General features: G+C 36.9%; 4 protein-coding genes across 4 annotated transcripts; 2 read left to right on the top strand and 2 right to left on the bottom strand.

Moving 5' to 3' along the window:
* The first annotated feature begins 1,574 nt into the window (after positions 1–1,574).
* LOC114717362 (CRIB domain-containing protein RIC6-like) lies at positions 1,575–2,967 on the top strand. The gene is made up of 4 exons (XM_028902484.1): positions 1,575–1,644; positions 1,734–1,834; positions 1,973–2,072; positions 2,552–2,967. The coding sequence occupies exons 1-4, from the start codon at positions 1,575–1,577 to the stop codon at positions 2,965–2,967; spliced, it is 687 nt and encodes a 228-aa protein (XP_028758317.1).
* A 968-nt stretch (positions 2,968–3,935) lies between these two features.
* On the bottom strand, positions 3,936–5,306 carry LOC114717363 (piriformospora indica-insensitive protein 2-like). Its single transcript, XM_028902485.1, has one exon. The coding sequence runs from the start codon at positions 5,304–5,306 to the stop codon at positions 3,936–3,938; it is 1,371 nt and encodes a 456-aa protein (XP_028758318.1).
* Positions 5,307–7,024: 1,718 nt separating this feature from the next.
* On the bottom strand, positions 7,025–11,492 carry LOC114717364 (TBC1 domain family member 15-like). Its single transcript, XM_028902486.1, has 10 exons — positions 11,445–11,492; positions 10,825–10,928; positions 10,247–10,425; positions 9,659–9,781; positions 9,487–9,575; positions 8,714–8,819; positions 8,234–8,331; positions 7,858–8,112; positions 7,630–7,713; positions 7,025–7,293 (listed from the first exon to the last, which is right to left on the bottom strand). Exons 1-10 carry the CDS (start codon positions 11,490–11,492, stop codon positions 7,279–7,281), a joined length of 1,101 nt encoding a protein of 366 aa, XP_028758319.1. The 3' UTR covers positions 7,025–7,278.
* A 5,150-nt stretch (positions 11,493–16,642) lies between these two features.
* On the top strand, positions 16,643–20,032 carry LOC114717360 (vacuolar protein sorting-associated protein 2 homolog 3-like). Its single transcript, XM_028902482.1, has 11 exons — positions 16,643–16,884; positions 17,187–17,231; positions 17,316–17,350; positions 17,438–17,488; positions 17,604–17,708; positions 17,795–17,866; positions 18,471–18,542; positions 18,652–18,732; positions 19,205–19,240; positions 19,341–19,396; positions 19,707–20,032. Exons 1-11 carry the CDS (start codon positions 16,851–16,853, stop codon positions 19,756–19,758), a joined length of 639 nt encoding a protein of 212 aa, XP_028758315.1. The 5' UTR covers positions 16,643–16,850; the 3' UTR covers positions 19,759–20,032.
* The last annotated feature ends 148 nt before the right edge of the window (positions 20,033–20,180 follow it).

Raw genomic sequence — 20,180 nt, forward strand, 5'->3', positions numbered from 1 at the left:
AGTCATTCTCTGACTCCACTTTTCTCCCAAGTGAAACGATCCCCAATCACCGGCACCTCTAGCAAGAGAGAGAAAAACCTCCATTAAAATAGAGAATTATCTTTGATTCTAACTTCTAACGAAGTCCACTTTATTTAAATCCGACTTTGGGACAACGAGACTCTGGCGTTACAATATCTCCATACAAATTAGTAGTAGCTTAGTAAATTTCTTCTCAAAGTGCGGCATTTTAGGATAAATTTTTTCGCTTGAAGCATAATAAATAATTGGTCCTCTGTTCTAATGTGTATATTTTTTACCACTCAATTATTTTTTAAATACAGGTTTATGTATTTAAATCAAACCCCCTGAGATTAACTAAAATGATATGAGCAGGATAGCTAACTAAAATTTGTTTGATGAATAATGAGCCTATACTAGCTGAAAAAATGTGCTTGATATTGCTGTCAATGTTAACATTATTTTATTATTAGATAATTTATAAGTTAAAGAAACTCATCAGTAAAACATTTAAAATCCCATTTTTATATTTCGCTTATTATTTGAGTTCTAAAATATGGATGCTTCATTAAAAATCAAGCAGTAAATCTCAATTTCTTTGGTAATTGAATCATAAAATCAATGCAAGGGAAAAAGATATATACTATCCCGTACGTCCTTGACAAAGTCCTTATATTATTATATGTCGACGTTCCTAATTAATGTGTTTGCCCAGGGAAAATCACCTTCATAAATACTCCATCCGTTCCTTATTATAAGAGACATTTGATGCTTATGGCATGTTCCTATATATAAGAGACACTTAAAAGTTATCTCTACTTTTTTGTGTTGATTTCCTATTTTACCCATATTTATGGTCTCCAATTCACACTCTCTCTCCCTCCCACTTCTCTTTCTTTCAATAATTTAATTGTTCTCTCTCATACTCTCTCTCCTTATTAATAAGGGTATTTTTGAAAAAAAAGATTATATTTTTTATACATTGATTGTTCTTAACTAATTTTAACTGCTTTTTTGATCAACGTAATTCGGTTATTCGTCTTTTATAATAAGGAACGGAGGGAGTAGTAAATAATACAGCAGCACGTACGTTCGAGATTACTTTCTAACAGTGGGGTTATTGCCCCAAACGACACACCTAAAATTTCGATGAGCTTGTGGATTTGAACGATGTGTAAAAAACAACAAACAAATTATCGCCACTAAATTAACGAAGTTAAAGATGGATATCCTTTAAACCGATTTCCTCTCTCAGCTTCATCCTTTTTCTCACATCATTCCCATTTCCATGAAACTTCCTGTGTCGATCGAAACCTCTCCTCAACTCCTGAACCGATTTTCTCTTTCTTCATCTCCCACAAAACAAACACAACACATCCTTCGCAAACCAAGTCCCTGAGAAGAAAGAAGGAAAACACATACATGGATGTGCCTCATAAACCACACACCCCCATGGATTTTCCCTGGAATATTCAATTCAGAAACCCATGAATTCTTGCGAGAGAATTAATTAATTCTGATCTCATCAGGTATATACATACACGCACAACAAAGGTAGATTATAGTTTGATGTAATGGCGGCGTCGTCCAACAATAAGGTGAAGGGCCTTCTGAAAGGGCTGAGATACATTTCTCAGATATTTGGTTCGTGAATCCTTTTCTCTTAATCGTACGTATAGTGACTTTGATTTCTTATGAGGGTAATGAAAAAAGATGAATGATTATGGACGCAGATAATGAAAAAGAGGAAGAAATGCAGATTGGTAACCCTACAGACGTAAAGCACGTGGCTCATATAGGATGGGATGGCCCATCAGTAAATTCACCCAGCTGGGTAATTATGAAATAGTTACACGGCTCTTGTATTGTTGTATTTAGCATTATTTATTATGGAAATACATTGGTGCAGTTTCGGGTATAGTATATAGATAGGTTGGTGGGTGTAAATTTGTACTCACAAAAAGCCTTTCAGATGAACGAGTTTAAAAACACCCCGGGAGCTCCTCCAGATGTTAACGGAGACCTTCATAACATCAACGCTAACAGAGAGATTGACATGTTCACCTCCCAAGGTACGTACCATTTTTATCTCTTGCTCCCGAAGCCTGCAGGTTGTTGAATTGAACCGCATCAAGTTCCCTTTTTGGCTCTAGAGTTTGTGTATTGGACCTAACATGGAGTCTATAAATGGCAAAATCATGATGATTCAGGTCTCACTATAGCAAGTAAAGAGTATGGATCTATTAGTATTTTTTACAGCGGAGCTCATCATTACATATTGTCCACTTGGATGTTACACCCCTTCGTTAGTACTTATCGTGATTTTCCCTATGGTTTACCTTTCAGCTCATTCTCATCACAAAATCTGCACGTACAAATTATGATAAAGTATAGATTTAATATATATATATAAACAGCCCCACCATTATTTTGCATGTATGATAAAAACTGCCAATCTGTAAGATTTAAATTGAGAAGTGAAAGGATGATCATTTTTGGACCATATTCACTGTGTAATAATCAGTAATAATGGTTGATGTTTTACAAATAGATTCAAGAGGAAGAACGCCGAGATCTGTGAATTCGTCGGATAGAGACTTACCGGATATACCGAAGTCATCGAGACGGCAGTCGAGCGGCGACTTCATCATGGATTCACCGAGCAGAGACAAGCCAGAAAAGCCAAGGCAGAGAAGGTCATCGAAAAACAAGGATTCTCGAAGCTCCGCGGCCTGTGATTTGGGCGAAGGAAGTGAGTCGCCAGCGAGGAATCTGCCTGGCATTCCCAAGAAGTCCCGAAGGAAGAAATCCAAAGAAGCTTCTGGTAGTGCTGGTGGCGGATCAACAAAGTCCAGATTGAAATCTCAAAACTCGGATTTGGACGTCGGGTCGCCGTCTTGCTCCCTAACAAAGTCCAGGAACAAACAAAGGTCCTTCGACGAGGACGCACAGAGTGAAAAAGGATAATGATAGTGAAATTTCTCGAGATATTGGTGTAAGTATTTTGTCCCCCACCCACCCCCCTCTTTCACCCACAGAAACCGGTGTAACCGTGTAGGTAAATGTCACTTCTTACTAGCTAACCAGCTAGTGTTTTGCTCACAGCCGTCCAAAAATAACGAGTTTTGCATAGTCCAGACTTGAAACAAGATCCCCTCTTCTGTCCATATATATTTTTTCGCCATTTTCTAATTGTCTGTTTCTAGTTTCCCCATTACAAATCGTCCTTTTTTTTGGCAATCGCATTTTTGCATACAAATTAATTAATTGTATTTGCCCATCTTTTGTTGGATGGAACTTTAGTTTATTATTTTTGGATAAGTTTACTCCTTCTAACAGGGCAATTTAAACTTTGAGTGATGATGTCAAATTCTACTTTTCTCATAATACAATACTCATCTCATTTTATTTACAAGACATTTTCAATATATTGTATCGAAACTAGCAAAAATATCAAACTTTATCTATAACTTGTCTTAAAATTTAATAAATTTTACTTTTACTCTTATACAATATATATTCTGTAAAAGAGTACTGTAGTACGTTATTGTAAGTTGTAACAGAAATATATGTGCTCTTTTTTCGAGTGAAAAAAAAAATATGTGTGCTCGAGTTACGCTTGCCGCCACAGCACCACTTGTAAAAACTGGCATTGGGAAGCGGCTCATGCATGCATATTATCCATCAAAAGAGTAAATAAAACAAAACCAAAAAATATAATGGAAAATAATGGAAAATAAATGAACATGCGCTTCTGGCACTAATTAGATGCAGTGATATCAGTTATCACTAGTCGTTACCATTCCTCCGCGAGGCATTTCTTAAAATTCCTACCTACACTAAGTATAACATGTGATTTGCTATTTTTAATGGGCAAAAAAAAAAACCTTGGTCTCTTCTTGACTAGTCCTACTCTCGGTAAGGATGAACCACCCTCATAAACATGTAAAGACAAACAAAATCGCCAGGGAAGTGAACAAGAAACGAGGATAAAATTGGACCAAAGAAACTCCATTGAAAGTGACAGCATCAAGAATATCTGCTTTCTTGCTGCAGGGCTTTAATTTCCCCAAGCTGCCTCTGTTTTTAGCATTCATCAATGTGTCGTCCACACAGAGCCGTCTGTTTCCTGCCAACTTTAGCTTTTCTCTGAATTCCATGGAAGATGGGATTCTACCACTCAAATTGTTGTTCTCCAAGTTTATTTCTTCTATTAGATCTAGGTGGTAAAACTCCTCAGGCACAGGCCCATCAAGCTTGTTGTTATCTAGCCCAAGATAAGACAGGTTTCTGAGATAAAACCCCATTGATGCAGGGATGTTACCAATCAAACCCAGGTCTGAAAACCCTATTGTTTTGATACTTTCAAGATTTTCCCATATTTCTGGAATCTTCCCACCTAGAGCATTCCCACTCAAATACACTTCCTTTAATCCGGGAATTTCTCCCAGGAACAGAGGAATTCCAAATTGACCGAAACGGTTGTAGCTGAGGTCTAAAAACTCGAGGCGCTGCAAGTGTCTGAAACTTTCTGGGATCTTACCCGTGAATCTGTTGGATCTCATATCAAGCTTTAGAAGCTCCGTGAGACTACCAAGTGATTCAGGAATAGGCCCCTCAAAATTGTTTTGACTAAGATCAAGAAGCTTTAGCTTCTTCAAATCACCTAAACTCCCAGGAAGTTCACCAGCAAGTTGATTTCTGGACAGCGTAATCTCTTCCAGACCAACTAAACCACCTATCAGGTTAGGAACTTCACCATAAAACCCATTTCCCGTCAAAACCAGCCTCCTCAAATTCGTAAAATTACGTAATATACCATCCAAAGGATCTACCAAAGACGGATTTTCGATGAACACGAGCTCCTCAAGACCCGAACCAAAAGACGGAGGAACATCAGGCAGAGAAACCCTAGACCCGTTGAAACATTTGTAAAAGAAGAGCTTGCGAAGGTACTTAAACGAACTGAAGAGGAGAGGGTCGAGAGTCGCATTTTGAGAGCAAGGTGGGTTAGGCGTGAAGTCTGACAAATACCCGAAGTTCAACTCAACAATGTGTGCCGTTTCGTTGCCATCACCAGAACCATCAGATTCAGAAGAATAGTCACAAACCACGCCGTGAGGGGCAGAGACACAAAGATCGTCGGGGAAGAGAGAACGCCACGGAATGGCCGAGTTGACTGAGTCCAGCACCCGGTAAACCGATTCCTGCTCAGCAGCGTCCAGCGGAGGTTGCTGGTACGAGAAAACCACCAGAGACAAGATGACAACGAGAGTAAGAGTAAAAACTAGGTGACACAAAGCCATCGAAAAGAAGAAGAGGAAAAGAACGACAGAGAAGCAGAACAGCGAGGTTTAGCAAGAAAAGTGCGCAAGTAGGCTGGTGAGGAAGATGGGAGAGCAGATACATATAGCATATAAGGTACAGCAGTGAAAATGGTGTGGGAAAGACAGAAAACGAAATAACCCAGAAAAATTATGAAACAAACAAGCAAAGATAATTGAAGATTACCAGTCTAACAACGAAAAGTATAGCATAACAGTGCAGGATCACGAAGTTAGTGGTTAGCTTTAGTGAAATTGATGGAGAACTAGAAAATGACAGGAGAGAGAGGCGAGTGAGGGGAGGACGGTATGCTAGTGGCAATCGTACGAGCGCTATATGATTGTGGGGCCAGAGGACAGAAGTGAGGTGAGGTCAGAGTCATACGATACGACTCTGAGGCGCAGTATAACTAACAAAGCGTCGGAGCAGGCCAGCTAGCAGAAGCAGAAAAACGCTCGGCAACATTTTGCATTTACGAAAAAGCAGCACGAACTAATCAATTAATGATAATGTCTCGTCTGGGGCTATGACCCTGCGAGCTTTATTATAGGTGAGGCTCCTTAACTGCAAAAGGAAACTGCCGCTTGCCGCCAAGGGCTCCTTAAAGCCGACACGCAGCCGCTGATCGCCGTCTCACGTTGCCCCGCATGAGAGCTGATATGATACTAAATTATTAACTGAAGAAAATAAAACTAATTAATTGTTAATGTGGTAATTTTTTACTTTTTTTGGTCAGAACTCTCCAGTCACCAATTAAATAATATTACTTATATTCACCTCAACTCTATTTATAGCCTGCATCGTGGGGCCCACCGTTGATTTCCGTGGCCCCACCGGAACATGCGTCTTATGCTTCTTCTATCACTGTAATTCTATTGTTGTGTTGCTTCCTCCTGTCTGTTTTAGGGGAGCAGCCTCGCGATACCGCCATCGCAGGACGTCAGTTCCCGGCCAACGGCATAACTTCAACTTCGATTACATTCATTCCCTTCAATTTTTGGAAAGAACAAATAGATATTTAAGAATATTTAAGTACCCTCCCATTTCAGCTCACGACCTAGCAAATGCCACATTGGTAATATATGTCAGTTATTGGCAAAAATAAGTTTTGGTTCTAAAATAATTAATTAATAGTGTACTTTAATGTTGATTTTTTTAATTTTATGCTTATTTAATTTTTATTAGAAAGAGAAAAAAGAAAGCAGAGATATGAAAATGATTTGTAAACATAAAAAAAATTTAATAAGAATAAAATTAAATTTTTTTATTAATTTATTACATTTTTTGGTATGTGATAAAATGATACAAGTGATTTATATTAAAAACTAGAACAGTATGTATATGATAATGGTGATTATTAGGAGCATGTGAATAGCTAAGGAAGCTGTATGATGCAGGAAAATTTTGTGAGCAGTGATGACATGCTCCTGAGTTCATTTTTAAAGCTGCTATTAATTAAAAAGACGAAGTTTAGTTGCCAAATATAATAATCTTAACAGAAATACGCCTTTCAGAAACAATAATAATAAAAATAATTATAAAAACATTAAAATATCTATATAATATAAATAACAAAATAGAAACTCTTAACCAACCTCATTATTAAGCCATCAAAAATGCAACTCGCTTCTTATATTTTGTGCCATTTATGCTACCCTTGTTGTCTAAAGAATTGAATTTTTTTTTTTGAAAAAAAAGAATCCTTCCTTGATGACAACCAAATAACGCCCTATTGTAAAAATACAAAGGCTTCAATTCCCTGCTGCAAATTCGTTTGGTACTTAATTCAGGATTGGCGTAAGAAGAACGTTAAATGAAAAAAAGAACAGGGGTAAGAAGCTGCTAGCTATTACAAGAGGAAAAAGTTGGCCTACGACGAATGGCCAAACACCTCGAAGAATTTCACACGCCGAAGAAAGATTCAGTATCCACTGCTGCCACCAGAAATATCTCTCATGCCTTCTTGGTCTGCATGAACAAACAATTGTTACAAAATTTCATACTCTCAGATGGACACAGAAGCGAATGCCATTGAGAATGAGAAAATGGAAAGTAAGACAGCCAAAGACTAATGCATGTTTCGAATTATAGATTACTTGTTTCTCTGCACTTGATCTCATTCATTTACTCTTCCAACTCTATCTAGCAACTAGCATTGTTTTCTCCCCACGGACAAAAACAAAAAATAAAGGACAATTTATTTTAAGATGAGAAGAAATATACGGCCCATAAATCCTACCCTACTTCTCCTAAACAAACAAGAAAGCATGCATCTAAAACCAGGAAAGACAAAACGGAACTTACTTTACTCAGGTACTTTTTCTGAATTTTCAATGCCTCAGTACATGCTTTTTTAGCATCAAGATTTGCCGTTATGTCACCCAAGATCTGGAAAGAATGGTTCATGTAAGATGCATTCAGAAACAGATGTAAATGGTTCATGCAAGATGCAAGCAGAAACAGATGTAAATGACTAATGCGTGCTTGAAACTATTAATACATGCATCTATGCAGGGGGATGGAAAGAGAGACCTTAACAACATCATCTACACCCTTAGCCTCCTTTAAGATCTGCCTATTCTTCACTTCAAGAACACTTGCAACAAGAAAAACTGCTAGGGCACTATGCTGCTCAGTATTGCCTGTTGTCAAGTTCTTCCTCTGAAATTTGCCGTACTGCTTCAACAATTTGCCACTCACTACAGGTGCATTTTCTTGTGTTTGGGAAGTCTCTGGTTTTTCATATAATGAGAAGATGTTTGGGTTGTATTCCATGGCCCACATCAACTGAAAACAATCTATATTATGTTTTAAAATGAGCTTCTTAATTTGGAGCTAGTACAGACTCCAAACTCCCCAATTTTACCCAATGAGCTCATGTAGATTGGCAATACCAATTACTCCTTACCTCCCAAAGATAAAGAGCATCAGCAAATGAAAATTCTCTGCGGAAAAGAACCATCAGCATGCGAAATGCAAAGAGATACTCCCCAGCATCTAAATCATCTGTGAAATAAATATATACATTGTTTGTAAGCTATTTTGAGGGCATTCAAACTAATATAATGTTTCTGTATGAATTTTGACAACTATAAGGATGAGAGGGATTAACAAGTAACCAATCCTTTTTTGAGAGGACCCTTACTACCATAGCCAAATTAACAATTACAACACACTTTCAAAAGATGGAGCAAGGTTTTCCGTAATCGAGCAACCTCAAAATATATGATTGTAAGAAAGAATTTCCCATCAATATCAGCTATCTCAAAAGTATGCTTCCACTCTTGAAACATCTTTGATTCTAGTCAAAATGATAATATAGAAACAGCTTTTGAAACGATATACAAATCATGACACATGAGAAGTTAACCATACATATTGACCATACCAAGATGTTGGTGGAGCTTGGGATCAACAATTTTAATAATCTGGGAGAGCGTACTCAACTGAGATTGCACCCCCATTGAACTTGCACTGGTCCTGAAATTCTCTCTCTATAATGCAAAAACAGCAGGGGTGTGAACTCATCACAAAAAGTCATTATCTAGGGACAAACACTGGCCACTATTTAAATAAAAGCAAGGGCAATAGCCAAAGGCGAGAATGAAACTGAAGCCAACTCTAGAGTCTGACTCATGATTTCAGGATTAAGCTGCTCACACCTTTTGCAGTTATAGATGCATTCATGGACAAACTACCAAAGAAATGTGTTGTTTTCCTAAATCTCACAAGTTTCTCCCAAAATGGCATTGTCTGTAGGGTTAAAATCAGAATTTGCCGCAAAATTCTCTAAAGGTCAAAGAATCCCCATTCTCCATTTCCCATTTTATCTTTGGGGACATTTTGTTGACAAGTTGTGAATTTAACCCTAGACGGTACAAAGTAGTTTCAGGAAAAATTCCATGAACTAAAGTGAGAGGCTTTTCTCTACGTGACCAAAGTTAAAGGTGAGTAATCTCTAAGTGCTAAATCATTAATTGACTCGAATACTTTTTTGTTTTGGTAAACAAATGACTCAAATACTTATTATTAATATCTACGGCCCATAGGTTGCAATGACTTTCTCATTTTAATATCAATCACCTAAACAACAAACACTTGAAGGCAGCACTCATAGGCAAAAAATAGCGTATCATAACCACAACAACATATCTAGCATACCAGCCTTCGCATTGCACGCTCAAAGCACCAAAAGGAATCTGCTTCATCCTCAAGAAGTATCACCATGGGTGAGCATATATCATTCATTCCTGCAAAAGAAGTAATACCTGGGAATCTCTCAACCTGAAGATACTTTAATCTGACAATAAAAGGACGAAAAATAGTAATTCACCTTGCACATAGCCAATATCATCATCCAACCACGTATAAATTGACAGAACATCCCATAGTTTTGCTTGATTAGTTTCACTCTCATAGAACACAAGAGCTCGATCAGTTCTTACAACATCCAAACCTACAACAAAAAATAAAAATTTAACAGTGTGGATGGTTACTGAAAGCATAGGCGAACATTTCTACAGCAAAACATCAACAGCATAAATCCATCCAGCTAGCATGTTCCTTGTGATGCTAATGCACCGTGAATATCAATGGACCAGATGTCAACGCCACAAGAACTAAGGCACAAGCCAATCATTCTTGATCTCATTATATAACATAAATATGCAATTGGTTTGTTACATTCAATCCTGGGAGCATATTTTGAATGTCACAAGCTCGCTGCTATGCATGTTTAATCCTCATATTTGAATTTAAAATTAATATTTAGGGCACTTTTCCTCTTCACGAGGGAGATTCATTAACTAACCAATTTTGAAAAGGCCAAAGACCATGTAGCAAAAGTTGTACAACAAACTAAACCCGGACAGAATGGATATATCTACAAAGCATTTAATGAGTATGAAAAGCGCATACATACCAATCTGATGTAACGTCTGTACCCACTGCAGAACTTTCTTATCTGAAAGAGGCACACTTATCAAAGAATCATCGGTTGGCTGGCCATCATCACCGATGAGAGGTGTTGTAATGAATTTTCCAGTACCAATAACTGGAACCAACCTTTGACATTCAGCTTTCCATGTGTTGAATTGTTCCCTGAATAATAAATTTACCACACAATTATATTTAGCATTTCCAACAAAGGACAAAGGAGGGAGGGCAGGAAAAGAACCAGCAGATTTGGGATTCAAAACCTGGCAAATTCAAAAGACCAGCTAGCTTTTTAGGAGATAAAAGAAAACATGACCATGTATGAGATTTAGATTGATATTTGAAGAAAACAAAAGACATGATAAATTTTTTGGTTCATGGGATTGGACAAAAGAATGGAATTCAATAGAACTCAGCACTTAATTCTTTACTAAAAGCACTTAATTGCATACTAAAATAGCATGGGTAACTTTAGTGGGCCATAAGAATCTGTGGAGTATTTTTGTATTCTTGTTCTCGTTTAAATTATGAGTTCAACAAAAATACACTTGAATTAATCTATACCTCCTTTGCTCCTTAAGTTGATTCCGTTCTTCAAACGTGCTGTTAGGATCATAGCAGCCTAACAAGAACTCCCAAACTACTCCTTTAATTGAAGGATGTATACCCTGCACAATTTATAAAAATAAAAATTGACATCAGTAAGAGAGCACACATATTAAAAATAGGAAACATTAAAAAAAAAAAAGTAAAATGTAATTTTGTCAGCACGAAAGATCAACTATGATACAGTTGGCAAAATAAAATAAACATCAGATTGTCATCATTAATCACTATTATTATGTGGAAGGATGCAGGGGAAATGATTCACTACAAAACACATATAACCACAATACGCTTCGGGTATTTACAATAAACCGTTATACTAAGTAATTACTAACTTAGCTACTCTATTTCTTATTAACTAGCAAAAGTCATCAATATTCTCCCGACAAACAGAACAGACTTATTACAGAAATCAACGCATTACAGGCCTGTTATAATATATGCATGTCCAATGCATATATTATAATTGCAAACAATGTTCCATGACTAAACTCAAATGTAATGCATGTTCACACATTCATAATATATGATTCGATAAGGACACAGTCATCTAAATCTGAACAGTATCATAAGATTACCCCCCGTTGGGATTCGTCTAAGCACTTTGGCAATATCCAAGTGACCATCTTGAGTGAATGAAGCATGCCATCTTCTTTCACTTAGAGTTTGCCAGCCTGTTGAAATAGAAAGCACCAAAGTGTTGATCATCATGTAATGCTGAAATACTACCTCCAGTCCTAATTATAAGAGCTAGTTGACTAATCTGAGGAAATTAAGGAAAGAAGTTAAGTTAGTTATTTGTAATAAATAGGTGTTGTCTTTCTTAAAATATCCTTACTAATAAAGTATGTTGGCTAAAACTATAATTATTAGAAGGACTATCTTAAAAAAAATTGAGTAAATATGAGAGACAAAATGGATTGGGATTTTATATTTAGGACCAACATAAAAGTCAAACGGGTCTTATATTAAGAACTGGGAGGTAGTATTAAAAAAAAAGTCAACCCACTGTGCACGTATATGCAATAGTAATGCTGAAAAGTAAACATGATTTTTCTTTAGAAAAATTGCAAGGTTTAAATGAATGACTACGATGGATACCTAAGTGGGATGACAATCCTATCCCAAAAGCTAGTTGTTGAAGTGGGAGAACCAATCCATTTAAGCGCCAAGCATCCCACTTAGTATCACATATTACAAGTTTCAATCAGACTCCCGGTTGAATATCACAAATGCATCGTCAATTCATTATGGCATTACATAGGAGAAAACCGTCCACATACCAGTAATTCATATGCTTTTTCAAACAAATAATATTGAGAAGCCACGATATGACAATAATCAAAAAGTAGAAAACCGCACCCTTGGTTTAAAACGAGTCTTTGGAACGTCAGCTATACATTCTGGTCGGATGGGATAGAAAGCATCCAACTCAGTCGTACCATCTGCCTTCCCAAACATTCCCAAACAAAAACAAGTGTCAAAGTGCTCTCCGCAACCGAAGGTATGGGATTCGTCGCATCTCGCCAGTTGCTAGGACTTCGTATTTAAGCGCTGCCAGGTGAACAATCCAACCTCAATACATAAAACAAAAATAACCAATTTCAATGTTAAAGACATCTTTCAGAAATACAACTCGCATAGTTTCCTTAAAGCTTCCTTCAATTTTTTTTTGGGGGGGGGGGGTTTTCAAATGCTCCAGAAAAAAATTTTCCATCACCTTTCCCCCTAAAATCTACGAATTTTGTTATCAAATCTTCATCTGTTTTACAAGTTTGACAGAAAATTTGTCCAGCCAATCTGATTCTGAATATTAATCCAGTGCTTAAGTACCGAGAAAAGATGAGATGTTTTATTTGAAAAAAAAAATTATCCAATCAAAGAAAGGAGGAAAAGGCCGCGACAGAATATAAACCACCTTCTCAGTTCTAGCAAGATCGTGGAAATTCATATAATTTCAGAACCAGGGATGAGAAGATTGCAAAATTTCTTGCGGTGCCCTGACCCTCTTGAGTTATTCAAATGAAAATACTATAACAGTCAATGCCATGCGTCGCATAAAGCGCTTCGGAAGGTCGGAATGTTGGAGAGTATGAAGGAAGCAAAAGAGCAAGTCGAAAACGATGTCGCGGAAGACAATCGATGAAAACTACCTGTCGAGGAAATTGACTGAGTTGGCCAGAGTATCTATAGCATGTGGTTTGATGCAGACGATTTCTTCAAGCGACTTCGATGATTTACCTCCATCCGTTGTAAAAGTAAATCCTTCCGTTCCGGCGTTAACTAGATTAAAAAAATTAAAAAAAATTTTAAATTAGTTATTTACAATACATATTATCTTTTTTAAAATATTTTTACTAATTAAGTTTAGTAGTTAAACTATTATTATTAAAATAATTATCTTAATAAATAAATAAATATAAAGAATATATTGGATTGAGATTTTATATCTAAGACTAAATAAGAATCAAACAAAATCTTATATTAATAATTTGAAGTAGTATTTTTATTGACGAACTATTTTACTCATGTTAGGTTTTGGCAAAAGCCAAAGTCATGTCATGAGAAGTTAAGGTTAATTGTTTGAGAAAATCCAAACCAAAACATTGACAATTAATATTTTATTAATTAAAATAATATTTTTAGTTTACAACAAATCTGAAACATTTTCTTTTGGCCAGAAACAAATCTGAAGCATGATTATTCGATGCTGGTATGTAAGCTCTAAAATAATCTTGTTTGGCGTATTGCACTTTACACCACTTCAAAGTGGCCCTTGAAGATGCATGTGGAGAACAGAACAGAAGATTTATGATTTAATGATTTAAACAACATTTTTCAATTATAATTCACAAATAAATAATAAATATGAGGAGAATTTTGTCCAGCAATCCAGTCCAAGCAGATTCTCTTGTCCAATGAGAAATACTACCTGCTGGCCATGGCGTGGGGATTTGAATTAACTTATTGTTTTGTACTCTACGATGTAAGAAACTTTGTTTCGAATTAACAAAACATTTTTAATTTTTGTTGTTTTGCCGTGGATGGTTAACAAAGTGTTTTTTTTTGCCGCTAAATTAAAAATATTTTATTCATACTAAAAGCTAGTGTGATAGATGACTTGTGATGAATGACTATGAGTTTAATATGTAGGAGATTTTTGAAATATCTCAAAATTATTTAGAAAAAATGTTTTTAAACACAAATTAAATAATTTTTTTTCTGAAATTACTTTTAAAATTATGATTTAGTTTCTATTTAAATCAAGAAACAAAAACCGAACCGGAAACTAAACCGGTCGAGATACTGGGTTAAGGGTTACTGGTCTGACCGGGGTCAGACGGGGTCGGACCGGTCACATTAAAATAATAAAATTTAATTCACAACATTAAAGTGAAACAAATAATGCATCCTTCTCCTCTTTATAAAATTAATCTAAAAGAATCAAATCAACATTATAATCAAAATTATAATCAATATAGGAGGCAACACTTGGCATCTAGATTCCTGACAACTCTGCTTCTCTCCATCGTCTGTCGCAATCGTTTAGTCCTCTGAGTTGTTCTACCAAGAAGCAAGAAATGAATCATGGGTTTTCTCGTTGCTGTGAGTATAAGCGAGCTAATATATGGAAAAAGAACTTGGTGGGTCGAAAACTACTGTTAATTACCTGTGAGTATAAGCGAGCTAATATATGAAATGAATCATGGGTTTTTCGTTTAGTCCCGCTTCATTTATTTTATACAGTTCAGGAAGAAAACTTTTCTGCACAAGCTCTGGGACGAAACTCTTGCTGGCCCCACACCTGGCATCAACCTCAGCAGCAAACTCCGCAAGTTCAATTCTTCTTACCCACCCGTCACTCCGATCGTCACCATTATATGACCCAGCTCGATTTTGGTGGGGGGGCGACTGGAGTCTGGGAGAAAGAGGAAGGAATCTCGACGATTTGGAGGAGGAGAGGGGATTTCGATTTGCAGAAGAGGAGAGCACGAGACGGCGAGCTAAGTGTGAGGAAGAAAGAATTCTTTTTTTCCTTTCAAAACCAGATGACGTCGTTGGTCTTCGCTGGGCAGCAAAAAAAAAAAAACCGGTTGAACCACAACCGTTATTACCCGGTTCAACACCGGTTTTTACCGGTTGGTCCGGTTTTCCACCGGTTTTTTACACCGGTTTTTTCAATCAAACCAGACCGGACTGGAGACCGGTTGAACCGGCCGGTCCGGTCCGGGTTTTTTTTCCTTGATTTAAATACCGTTTGAAAACTGGGTAAATATACGTGTGTGGAAAAAGGAGATTTTAGAGCCCCTCTTGATAATTATTCGTTCAGAAGGGTCATTAAAATTAGGGAAAACTAATCTGGCAGTCCTTATAATTTCATCTAATTTTGAATTAGGTCCTCATAGTTTTTTTTGTTTTTATTAAATCCTTATTATTTATTCTGTTAATTATATCAGTCCTTCCGTTCCCAAATCCGTTAGTTTGGCATCTGAGCAGACCGTCTTCCTGACTCAGCTACTGCGACCTCCCTCAGCTTCTATTTCACTATCCCCTCCTCTTAGTCTCTTTCGAAGTAAACGCGATCGTCTTCTCTCACCGATCATGTTCTACTTTTTTGGGCCATTAGTTTTCCGCCTCTTCTTCTACAACATCACATAGAATGAGAAGAAGAAGAAAAGGAAGCAGAGGGCAAGAAACAGAGGTGCGATGGGCAAGGTGTCGTCTGGAACATCAACGTGAGGCATATCTGGAATCTTGAGAGAGGGAGGAGTAGGAGATTCTAATCGGTATTCTTTGCCATCTACTATTGAATTTTGAAATGATAGCTTTTTTTCTTATACTGACATTAATGGACCTTGACTCGTTCTATTGCCATCCTTCGACAAACTACTGCTGATTCATATAGGTGTGCTTGGATATGACAATCTGAGGGTAAAGTTATTTATTTTTTCCCCCCAAAAAGTTCTTAGGCAATTATAATTGTTTCATCCTATTTGTGGATCAAATTTTTTCGCCACTTTCTGCAGATGAAATTAAACTCTTACAAGTTTCTTCCCCTTTGCATTTCCCCATGTTTCTTAATTAGACAATGGCGTTTACTTTGAAGGAGACTAAGAGGAGGAGAGACAGAGATAAAAGCTGAGGGAGATGGTGGTAACTGACCCAAGAAGACAGTCTGCTCATATGCCAAACTAACGGATTTGGGAACGGAAGGACTGATAATTAACAGAGTAAATAATAAGGATTTAATAAAAACAAAAAAAACTATAAGGACCTAATTCAAAATTAGATGAAACTATAAGGACTACCAGATTAGTTTTCCCTTAAAATTATTAAGGATTTTGTTATATGAAAATAAACCGTTATTTTTAACTTTGCATTTACAGAAGTTAACAAACGCTAGCTAACTTGTTCATCAGGCCCACATAATAAATACTCCACTTCTTAGAGAATATGGAGATATTTTAACGCCAAGATTTATTGATTGGGTTGCATATGCACGGCGTTTTCTCGGGGTATCGCATTATTATTATTATTATTTATATACAAAATGAATTTTAAAAAAATTAGAAATTAAGCAGCCCGAGCTGGGCTTTATTGAAATAGAACCCATAATCATTAGGAGGAGACATTTTGTTTCGTAGGGATTGATCTAACCAATAATCGTCAGCCGTGATCTTTATAAATAAACATGGTGGTTGAGGGGCCATTCGTGATTCGCAGAATCTCAAAGGGTCTCCGTTCAAAAGTGTAAAAATGGCCAGGTAGGTACTTCATAAATCAGATATTGGATTAAGTAACCCAAGTCCGAACCTATATAACAGAGACGCGGGAGGAAGAGAGATAAAATACGGCGACGTGAGTTCCAGGATCCTTCTCTTCTACTTCTGGCTTATGGTTCTGGAGCTTTTCTCTAAATAATTTGGAATTACCTTTGACGAAGACTTCGAGGAGCTTCCGTATTGACCATTCCGTTTGGCGCCATGAACATCTTCACCAAGAAACCCACGGCCAAAGGTTTGTGCCCGATCTTTGATTCCTCCTCTTTTGTTATGTTCATATTCTTCCCTGAGCAAATCAACTTACCATTGCTCAATTATCACTATCTTATATTTTTTTCGTTTCTTCTTTTGTTTTCTTTATTTGAATATATTTTTGTTGGGTTGATTGTTCACTTTGATGTTAGGTCTTCATATATTTTTTATAGCATAAAGTTCATTTCTTTTGGGTCCCCGGCGGGGGCAGAAGTGATGTCTCGTATTAAATTTTAGTGAAACCTATGCTCTTATGTCATTTGTTCGCCTTTTTATTTTATCCAGAGGCTCTTAGGGAGAGTAAGCGAGAAATGGCACACGCTACTAGGGGTAAATTTTCACTTTTTCACTACATTAACAAGCGCTGGTTCGTATTTATGTTAACAGTTCTTCTTGGTCTTATGTATACTTCAGGCATCGAGAAGGAAATTGGAGCATTACAATTGGAAGTATGTCAAACTGTCAAACATATTACGAATGATGATCCTCTTTCTAAACTTTTGTTGTCACAGCTAATAAGGCTATTACATTGTTAGGAAAAAAAGCTTCTCGCCGAAATAAAGAGAACTGCCAAGACTGGCAACGAGGTGTGATCGGCATTATCAATAATTTTGTCCCATGCTGATTTTCTGCAGATCAACTCTTGTCATCTTGATCTATTGTTAATATGCCTTGTATCTCCTTTGCCCATGCAATTTGCAGGCAGCAACTAAAGTTTTAGCTCGCCAATTGGTTAGGCTTAGGCAACAAATTGCTAATCTTCAAGGTAGTCGAGCTCAGATGAGAGGCATAGCAACTCACACACAGGTAACTTGTTGAATCCTGGTTTTTGTGATGCAGCAAGAAGCAGATAGATGTTCTGTGATCTTAGCTATGTTTGCAATTTCCTGCAGGCGATGCATGCCCAGTCTTCTGTTGCTGTTGGTATGAAAGGTGCTAGTAAGGCAATGGCAGCTATGAATAAGGTAGCATTTTTGATTTTATTTGGATGCCAGTGCATGTCTGTGTATATAATTGTTCCAACTCTAGTATATTGTGCCATTGTGCATTGCTTTGTTTGGTTTTTATCATCCCTCCTTAAGAAAAGAAATAGAAGAAAGCTTTCTGTGATCTGTGAGTGGCAGTGCAATTTCAATGAAATGAGCAAATGCATTTTGATATTTTACCAAAAGAGTGATTAGCAAATTCTGTACAAAATTTGAGCTGGTCAGGATAAGGTTGGAGTTGTTGCACAGTTTGTTAGAGTGAAGTTTCTAGAGTAGGATAGGATGATCAGAACATGAATGTCAAGTTTATGTTTTCTTTTTTTATCCCGTATATGGTAGAAGGTAGTGTTCCTCCACTTCCTTGCAATCACTTGCACACGCATAGGAAAGAAGTAGGACTACAGATATGCACCCAATGGAGTTGTCCGTTTTTTAGGATAATCTAAAAGGCAACAGGCTGCATCTGGACAGCAGTGATGATAGAAGCTGTTCTTCCAGAGCGGAACATTGACATTGAAGTCCATAAAGGACCTTTTGGATTGTTTTTCACTTCCCATGCTAAAACTAGGATATTCTTTTGCAGCAAATGGAACCTGCAAAGCAAGCAAAAGTTCTACGAGACTTCCAGAAACAATCAGCGCAGATGGATATGACTGTAAGATGACTCTTTTACTTCAGTAGATTCACTTGTGAGGAGGAAAAATATAGAAAATCATTGTTTTTCATTTATCTCAGCTTATGGATCTTAATGGTTTATCATGCAGACTGAAATGATGTCAGATGCCATAGATGATGCATTGGATAATGATGAAGCTGAAGAGGAGACTGAAGACCTGACAAACCAGGTACCTTCGTTCAAGTATTTTCTTTCATTGCATGTTAGTCTCTGTTATATTCTGTAACTTCTGCCAGAATTTGTACTGGAATAACTTCCCTAATCATTAAAAGGTTCCTGCTATGTACACTTGAGTGGCCAGTTTGTCTCAAATGAAGCAAGGCAACACTCTTGTTTTTATCATCCTTGTACTGCTCCCCACAAATCTGAGATTTTTTTTTAAAAAAAAAAAAAGAAGCAAAAAGGAAATTGGCACGGCATATCTGCATTGTGTCTTCGTCTTTTATTCTCAAGATTTGAAATGACAATTTTATTTCTGAAGTTTGTATGAATTGGTTTGTCATAGTTTCCAAATGTTTAGTAGTAATAGTTACTGGGTGGAGTCGGGCTGGGCACCGACTTTAAGATTTTAATTTCTTAAGGGGAAACAATGACTTTTATCAAAAATGAAACTGATTCTACTCGTCTCTCAATTTTGGCAGGTGCTTGATGAAATTGGCGTGGATGTGGCCTCGCAGGTTGGAATCAAGTGTTATAAATTTCATGACTCACCTTCTGTTACTTTCACTTAGTTTCTGTGCTCAATCTAATTGGGTTGTATTTTAACTTTTCGTTCAGTTGTCAGCGGCTCCTAAAGGAAGAATTGCAACAAAGAGTTCTGAAAATGCGAGCAGGTATGTACCATATGAATTTGTAACATTTATTCAAGTCATTATTATTGGGTTAAGAATTTATTTAAGAGATTGAGATTCCATGTACATTGTCTAAATCGTTAAGGATTTACTGTTGCTTGCTCCTTGTTTACTAATACAAACCGGGGTAGACCTTGTACATCTATATGAAATCCTATATTGGCAGCACTATTTATTGTTTGTGAATAGTATCATTTCCTAACATTTTTATATTTTATATCGATATAATTGAAGCTGTTTTGCTTGTGAATAAACACATAATTTCCTTGACCTTGGAAATTGTATGTTTCAGCTCGGGCGTTGATGACCTAGAGAAACGTTTGGCATCTCTAAGAAACCCATAATTTTCTGTGTTGAGTTCACGGGATTTTCAAACACAATGCCGTCTGCTAGAATCCTTGGGCTCAATTTCTCTTATGGGATTTGATGGGTTCACTTGAAATTATTGTTTTATCAAGGAATCTGTTCTGAATGTGAGAGCTTATTGTTAAGTAGTAGATGGATTCTAAGAGATGCTAGTGCGATAGGAGATTGAACGAATAGCTCTATTCACAAATAGCGTAATTTGATGTTGATTTTGTGAATTGAAATGCCGACTCGATCTTCCTTTGTTTGTTTAGTGCTTCTCGTTTGTACCTATTAAATTCATGCCTTGGTAATTGATAATGACCCTCAATGCCATAGGCCTTCCTATTTTTCCCTGCACATGGCAACTCTTGGGAATCAATCACTGCCAGTCTGCCATGTAGACTGCCATATATGTAAT

The sequence above is a fragment of the Neltuma alba genome, unplaced genomic scaffold (genome assembly GCF_004799145.2).
Source record: "Neltuma alba isolate B1F8T4 unplaced genomic scaffold, ASM479914v2 tig00011734_pilon, whole genome shotgun sequence".
Taxonomy (NCBI): Eukaryota; Viridiplantae; Streptophyta; class Magnoliopsida; order Fabales; family Fabaceae; genus Neltuma; species Neltuma alba.

What these genes read in the sequence shown, in the direction of transcription:
- LOC114717362 (XM_028902484.1), top strand. Translation starts at nt 1,575, where the DNA reads ATGGCGGCGTCGTCCAACAATAAGGTGAAGGGCCTTCTGAAAGGGCTG. An exon ending in ATACATTTCTCAGATATTTG is followed by an intron (nt 1,645 to 1,733) that starts GTTCGTGAATCC and finishes TTATGGACGCAG; the next exon opens with ATAATGAAAAAGAGGAAGAA. An exon ending in TGACATGTTCACCTCCCAAG is followed by an intron (nt 2,073 to 2,551) that starts GTACGTACCATT and finishes TTTTACAAATAG; the next exon opens with ATTCAAGAGGAAGAACGCCG.
- LOC114717364 (XM_028902486.1), bottom strand. Translation starts at nt 11,492, where the DNA reads ATGGTCACTTGGATATTGCCAAAGTGCTTAGACGAATCCCAACGGGGG. An exon ending in ACAGACGTTACATCAGATTG is followed by an intron (nt 9,782 to 10,246) that starts GTATGTATGCGC and finishes TTTTTGTTGTAG; the next exon opens with GTTTGGATGTTGTAAGAACT. An exon ending in GTGTAGATGATGTTGTTAAG is followed by an intron (nt 7,714 to 7,857) that starts GTCTCTCTTTCC and finishes CATTCTTTCCAG; the next exon opens with ATCTTGGGTGACATAACGGC.
- LOC114717360 (XM_028902482.1), top strand. Translation starts at nt 16,851, where the DNA reads ATGAACATCTTCACCAAGAAACCCACGGCCAAAG. An exon ending in CAATGGCAGCTATGAATAAG is followed by an intron (nt 17,867 to 18,470) that starts GTAGCATTTTTG and finishes ATTCTTTTGCAG; the next exon opens with CAAATGGAACCTGCAAAGCA. An exon ending in CTGAAGACCTGACAAACCAG is followed by an intron (nt 18,733 to 19,204) that starts GTACCTTCGTTC and finishes CAATTTTGGCAG; the next exon opens with GTGCTTGATGAAATTGGCGT.
- LOC114717363 (XM_028902485.1), bottom strand. Translation starts at nt 5,306, where the DNA reads ATGGCTTTGTGTCACCTAGTTTTTACTCTTACTCTCGTTGTCATCTTG.